At 53.2% G+C, this 7,128-nt stretch overlaps 1 protein-coding gene across 1 annotated transcript in view; it reads right to left on the reverse strand.

Moving 5' to 3' along the window:
• Window positions 1-2,759: 2,759 nt before the first annotated feature.
• CCN5 (cellular communication network factor 5) overlaps window positions 2,760-7,128 on the reverse strand; it is a 16,539-nt gene continuing 12,170 nt past the window's right edge. Inside the window, exons 3-5 of the mRNA XM_004698280.3 lie at window positions 5,683-5,934; window positions 3,245-3,553; window positions 2,760-2,942 (exon numbers count right to left, since the gene is read on the reverse strand). Of these exons, the coding sequence (XP_004698337.1) occupies window positions 3,333-3,553; window positions 5,683-5,934 (473 nt within the window). The 3' untranslated portion in view covers window positions 2,760-2,942; window positions 3,245-3,332. The remainder of the gene's footprint in view (window positions 2,943-3,244; window positions 3,554-5,682; window positions 5,935-7,128) is intronic.

Consider the following 7,128-nt stretch of genomic DNA (forward strand, 5'->3'; position numbering starts at 1 on the left):
ATCTGTCTACTTACCTCTATCTATCTATCTATCTATCTATCTACCTACCTACCTACCTACCTACCTACCTACCTACCTATCTACCTACCTCTATCTATCTATTTATCTGTCTACCTGCCTACTTCTATCTATCTATAGATCTATAGAGAAAGAGAGAGAGAGAACTCACTTCTAAGACCACCTGTGTCAGGGGGTGTTGTTGGATGCGGTTGGTTGAGTAGTCGACTCTGGCTCGCAGTGACCCAGGTGGAGAGTGGAACTACCCTGTGGGCCTCCTGCACTGTCATCTGGCTCCTGCCTGGCAGCCCGAGGAAGGACAGCCAGAATGCTCCTTCGAAGCAAGGATACTGACACATCATCTCCCATACTTCAGGGCATGTGACCAGGAGGGAGCAGTCGGTCCTTGGTGACGTCGAGGGGCAGCGAAGGAAGAAGACCCTAAGTGAGAAGGCTGGACCGGGGGCTGCAGCCATGGGTTGGGAGGGCAGTGGAGGACCAGGCCACGCTTTGCTCTGACACAGGGTCTTCCACGGGGCCCTGTGAGTCGGTCAGGACTGGACAGCCATGATCAACGACAAGCTCGGGACAGAAGCCTGATCACCAGGGCTTGTTTCTACGGAGCCGGGAGGTGGGTTCAAACCGGCAGCGTTTGGGTTAGCAGCCCCATGCTTGACGGTGGCACTTGTATGTCGGCAGAAAGATGAGGAAAGAAAACGAGAGCTGAACGGGCCCGTTTCCATGGTGGGCGAGTGGCCTCCCCTGGCAGTGCCTCCGTGTCCTTCTGTAACATGGAGGCGAACGTGCCTGCCTGACGGGGGTGTGGGGGGTGTGGGGGGGGGCGGTCCTCATGAAGACTGGCCGACGGTGTGTGTGGAGAAGCTCTCAGGGCTGACTTATTGGCTGCTGTCAAGTTCACTCTCACTCCCGGTGCCCCAGGGTGTCGGGGGAGAACCGCTCCCCTGGGTCTGCAAGGCTGTGACCTCTCGGAGCAGAGCCCCAGACCCCGTGTTTGGAGGCACCGCCAACCTTCCAACTGAACCATTGGCTCCCAGGGCTCCTCCAGCACAGAGTCCAAGCAGGTTCCCCCCTCCCCGTTGGTCTCCAGGCCTCGTGGGATCTTAAGGGATTGGTTGTTAGAGTTAGAATATAGCTCAGTAATTTTCCAAAAGGCCAGAGGGCCCGGGCATTTTTCCCTGATAAGATCTCCCTCCTGTCTCTCTCCTAAAAGAATGGATTATTTCGACCTTTGGGGACAGCGAGTACCGGCAGCTGAGACGCAGCCGCTGTGGTCTTTTGGCAGGCCGAGGTACCACAGTCACGGAGGGCCCGGGGTTGTAAGACAGTAAAACAGCGGTTCTCAACCTTTCATGGAGGTCGCCCAACTCATAACAGTAGCAAAATGATAGTGATGAAGTAGCAACGAAAATAATTTTATGGTCGGAGGGTCACCACCACATGAGGAGCTGTATGAAAGGATCACGGCATGAGGAAGGTTGAGAACCGCTGCATTAAAAGCTGCCTCTTGCTCATTTAAGGTTATGGGTCATCCAGGCTGGACTGTGGTTCTCAGGGCTTGCCAGGAAATGATGCAGCCACCGCCCATGGTAGGGTCTGATGTGATCACCCTCCATTTTTAATAACTGGATGTTGTTCAACGGAGCCAGACCATGTTGACCAGCAAGGAGTGGGTGTCATAACTCTCCAACAGGTTCTTGTGAGGCCCAAATGAGTCCATTCGTAGAAGGTGTTTAGCACCGAGTCTGGCATGTGACAACTATTTATGCAGGTTGACAGGAGGCCAGGAGAAGGCTCCTTAAAAGCGGAGGGACCAAGACTTTGTCTCACGTACTTTGGACATGTGACCAGGAGAGACTGGTCCCTGCAGGAGGACGTCGTGGGTGGTCAGGTGGAGGGGCAGCAGAAAAAGAAGGAAGGCCCTCGGCAAGATGGGTGGGCACAGTGGCCGCCATGATGGGCTCAGACAGAAGCACCACTGTGAGGACACTGCAGGACCGGACAGTGGTTCATTCGGTTGTGCATTGGGTCCCTGTGAGTTGGCACCCACTGGGCGGGGCCTAACAACAGCAGGATCCGGCAGAAGACACGCCCTCTATGTAAATATCAAGCGTGTCTTCTAATGCCTTGGTGGCGGGATGGAAATACTGTACTGTTCTTATTTTTCAATGAATTCGGGGAGACTGTGGAGGAGGACACAGTGTTTCTTCAATTTAAAATAATAATAATAATAATAATAATAATAATAATAACGGTCCCCTTGAAAGCCACAGTTTTGAAGAGACCCGAGGAAAGCAACACAAGACAAAACCACTCACTGCCATCAAGTCGATGCCAACCCAGCAGGCCTCCACTCACCCTCCAGGAGAGGGTCCCACTCCCCTTTGTGGGTTTCTGAGACGAACACTTCACAGGAGTATAAAGCCTCGTCTTTCTCCTAAGGAGCGGCTGGTGGTTTCAAACTGCTGACCTTGCAGCTAACAGCCCAAGGCATAACCCCCATGCCACCAGGGAGACGGAGACAGGTGTTCTACTGAGAGAGCTTGTCTGAAGAGGCCAGCTGACCCCTGAGAGGAGCTTGAACACGTGTTTGGAAGAAGCTATGCGCGCGCGCGCATGCGCGCGTGTGTGCATGTGCCCGCGCGCGAGAACTAGCCCTGGTGGCAATAGTCTGGCACTTAGTCTGGTACAAGGTGTCTTACTCAGCACTGGCCCAGGGGAGGTGCTCAAGAAAGGGTCATTCCTCTTATTACAAAGTGCGTTTAATGGTTTCTCGAAGCCGCGTGTTTCTACTTTCTTTAAGACAGCACCCTTTCACCTCACGGTCGTCACAAAGGACTTCGTCCCCGATGAGAGGGGCTTTCTCTGGTGGAAAAAGCCTGATGCACACGTGCTGGCAGGAGCTGGTATTCAGGGACTATTTAATTCTAGAAAAGGAAGCAGGAGATTCGGGGTGTCAGCCAGCCCAGCACCCACCCCTGCCTAATTAGTGAAGGATCTGGTTGGACCCTCGCCTCCCAGGGGAAAATGGAGAGGCATGCCAGCCATGGGCGTGAAGGATGAGAGGGGCCAAGGAATGGACCAGAAAGCCCTGGAAGTCATGGCAAGCCACCCAGTCTGTCAATTAGAGGAGAGGGACTAGGGTAGACTCCCCTCTCCCCCAGCCAGCTGCCGCGTAAATATTCTTGTCCTCCAGGGCCTGCGGGGTGGATCCAAGCCGGATTGTTACCTGTGGTCCAGGGCACGGGGCGGGGCCGTCTGCCATCGGCTTGAGCCCGGGCACTTCCTGCTGAGGACCGTGGGCACCGACCGTGTCTCTAAACGGCTCGGTTCCACGGGCTGCGTCCCCTGGTCACGGGGCAGGGCCCCGGAAAGCACAGGCGGCGCTGGGTCTCCAGTCGGCAGAAGCGGTTCTGATTGGACACCCTCGTGGCCACGCCCAGCCCGCAGGTGGTCGAGCAGGGGCCCCAGGCTGTGCTCCATTCTGGACAGGGCCTGCCCGGGAGCAGGGGAAGCTCACGGCCGGACAAGTGGGCTTCTGTAGGGGAAGAAGGAAGATGAGGGCTGGGCAGTCAAATCAGCCCACCTGCTTGGTCCCGAGATAATCCTGTTTGATACAAACCTGTGTGCTGTATAGATGCATGCGTTTCTTATACCTCTGTACTTCCCTCTACTTCTCTACAGGTGCATGCACACACCATGCAGAGCTTATCGACATATTGGTTGTTTTTACACTTATCGCATGCATGCACGTGTGCACATCCATCTCCACACATTCACTCCACCCCCACCCTCCACCCCCACTGCCATGGATTGGATTCTGACTCATAGTGACCCTGCAGGATGAGGGAGAACTAACTGCCCTGGTAGGTTTTTGAGACTGTGACTCTTTGGGAGAGTAGAGCCTCGTCTTTCCCCTGGGCCTCTACTCAAGTCCTCCCTCAACCCAAGAACCCTTTGTTCTAATAACCAGGCATTCTGTGATGCTCACCTTCCTGACACGATCATCCCTGAAGACAAAGTGGGTGCATAAGCAAATGTGGTGAAGAAAGCAGATGGTGCCCGGCTATCAAAAGATATAGCGTCTGGGGTCTTAAAGGCCTGAAGATAAACAAGTGACCATCTAGCTCAGAAGCAACAAAGCCCACATGGAAGAAGCACACCAGCCTGTGTGATCACGAGGTGTCTATGGGATCAGGTATCAGGCATCAAAGACTCAGAACAAAAAATCATATCAATGTGAATGAGGGAGAGTGTGGAGTGGAGACCCAAAGCCCATCTTTAGACAATTGGAGCTCCCCTTACAGAAAGACCACAAGGAAAAGACGAACCAGTCAGGGTGCAGTATAGCACTGATGAAACATACAACTTTCCTCTAGTTCTTTAATGCTTCCTCCCCCCACTATCATGACCCCAATTCTACCTTACAAATCCAGCTAGACCAGAGCATGTACATGGGTACAGATAAGAGCTGGAAACACAGGGAATCCAGGACAGATAAACCCCTCAGTAGCGATACCAGGAGGGGAAGGGGAAGGTGGGGGGTAGAAAGGGGGAACTGATCACAATGATCTACATATAACACCCTCCTAGGGGGACAGACAACAGAAAAGTGTGTGGAGGGAGACAGCAGTCAGTGTAAGACATGAAAAGAAATAATGATTTGTAGATTATAAAGGATTCATGGAGGAGCTGATGTCAAGGGCTTAAGTAGAAGGAAAATGCTTTGAGAATGATGAGAGCAACAAATGTACAAATGTGCTTGACACAATGTATGTATGGATTGTGATAAGAGCTGTAGGAGCCCTCAATAAAATGATTTTTTTAATCAAGAAAGAAAAGTGCCAAACCACCAGAGGGTGGCGCTCTGCCTTTGGTTTCAGCTTTGTGCTGTGCCCACGCTGCCACGAGATAGCGTGAGGAAAAGTGTTCAAAGAGCTAAAACAGTGTCAGAACCATTGCTGTAAGTTCAGCTGATGTGGAAAGAGGTTTTTCAAACATGAACAGAATATGTTCAGGGAAGAGACATCGCCTCTTTCTGATCCATCAAGTACAAGAACTATTGTCTAATTGGCCTTTCTCTACAGGAGTGGAATCCTACTCTTACCGTGGTGAAGGATCAATCACACAGCCGAGGATGCTGGGATAACAGCAAAGGCTGCTGCCAATGAGGCCACCACTCAAGAAGCAATATGGAAATATCCTGAATCACAGTTTCATTCTTTTGCGTTCTTAAAACTCTTTCTTGTAGTCTAATCTTGTGGACCTCTTTTATTGTTCTTACTTAAGTATTAACTGTATGAAATAATAAACTACTTTTTGGTATTTTTTAAAATACTTCCTCCCTCCTTTTTTACGTGACCAGGTAATCAGGGCAGTGAACTATGTTGAACTTGTTAAATGATTTGAATCGACAGCCCGAAGCTTTCTCCTCCCGTGAAGAGTTACAGTCTGGGAAACCCTGCAGGGGTGGGGGGGCGCTATGAGCCAATGGCAGTGAGGACAAGATGGAAAATGACACCCAGACTTCAGCTGCTAATTCCGTCAGTTCCAGGGGCCTGGTTGGTATCACTCCACTTGCCCCCCTTACCTTCATCTCCCCTCACCCTGCTGGACCCCTGCTGTCCCCAAGGTCCCACCCCAGAGCTGAGCCCAGCCAGCACTCACCTCGGGCTGGGAGGGGCTGGGCCCCCAGGGCCTGGGTGCAGACCCACTCGGGGCAGCATTTGCCTGGGACCTCCACCCGGCGGGGCTGGGGGCAGTCCCAGCTGGGCAGCTGGATGTCCTCACTGCAGAGTGGCACGCAGGTGACCCCGCCATCCTCACAGAGGCAGTGGGTCCGGCAGTGGGGCTGGAAGGACTCCCCGTCCTGGTACCGGTGTCCGTTCACCTCACAGCCCCCACTATCATCCTCTCCCACTGCAGGGGAGAAGGGGGCTCCAATCAGTCTCCCACCCCCAACCCTGCCCTGGGCTGGGCTAGCTGAGGCCAGGCTGGCCACCTGGAGCGCCTGTCCCCCTGGCACAGTGGCTCAGGACCAGCAGGAGAGGCTGTGCCCCTCCAGTTCCCAAGCAGGTGTTCCCAGCCAGCCTGCCCCTGCCCTGCCGGAAGATGGCCAGGCATCCTAGGCCCTGGCACTGTGTACAGGTAGTTGCTCAGTTCGGTTCCCAGCTGTGCCCTTTATTGACTATGATTTCACCTGTTCTTGCCTGTTTCCTCACCTGAAAAATGCAGCTATAAGGGTACTTATTTTAAAGGGTTTGGGGTGACATATAGAACATTTCCCACATAAAAACCTTCCTGCAGAGCCTGCCTGCTGCGTCGCTGTGGGTCTTACCCTGACTGGCGTAACCCTAATGGTTCGTCATATGCGCGTGGACCCATCCGTGCTGAGCTTTCACGGAGCGACGTCCCCGCTCACCTGCTGGTGGCAGTCATCGCTGTTAAGTCAGGGCTTAACATGCTGGCTGTGTGGCTTGGAGTTAGTTATATAATGTCTGAGTCACCTCAACTCGGGTGCTGACTCACCACAAGCCTACACACCCAAGAACAGAGCCCTGCCTGGCCCTACGCTGTGCACGCGGTTGTTCCGTTAGCGCCAATTGCGACAGTCGCTGTGTCCCTCCATCCCCTTGAGGCTCTGTCGCTTTTTCAAACCTCCTACCAGACAATAATGTCCTTCTCCAGGACTGGGCACTCCTGATACCAGGCCCAATGTCCGTGAGACTGTCTCACCAGCCTCACTTCTGAGGAGTACTCTGGCTGCATACCTTACAAGACAGACAGACAGACAGACAGATGTGTTTGTTCTTCTGGACACCGTGGTACTTCCAGTATTCTGCCCCCGAGAAGGACGTCAAGTTTGGAACAGGAGAGGGAAGGACCCTCAAGGAGATGGACCAGCACAGCAGCTATACCCGTGAGCATGAGGGAACGTACCCCAAATCACACAGCCAGCACCTTAAGCCCTGGCTTAACAGCGATGACTGGCACCCAGCAGGTGGACTGGGAGACTTCACTGCATGAAAATTGTATAGACGGGATTTTCTCAGGAGCCAGTTTTTGCTCCAGGCTTTATTTGCTTGGGGGTATGACAGGGTGCGAAGGGGAAGG

This window comes from Echinops telfairi, unplaced genomic scaffold, assembly GCF_000313985.2.
Source record: "Echinops telfairi isolate 266 unplaced genomic scaffold, ASM31398v2 ScPeMD7_5592;HRSCAF=6446, whole genome shotgun sequence".
Classification (NCBI taxonomy): domain Eukaryota; kingdom Metazoa; phylum Chordata; class Mammalia; order Afrosoricida; family Tenrecidae; genus Echinops; species Echinops telfairi.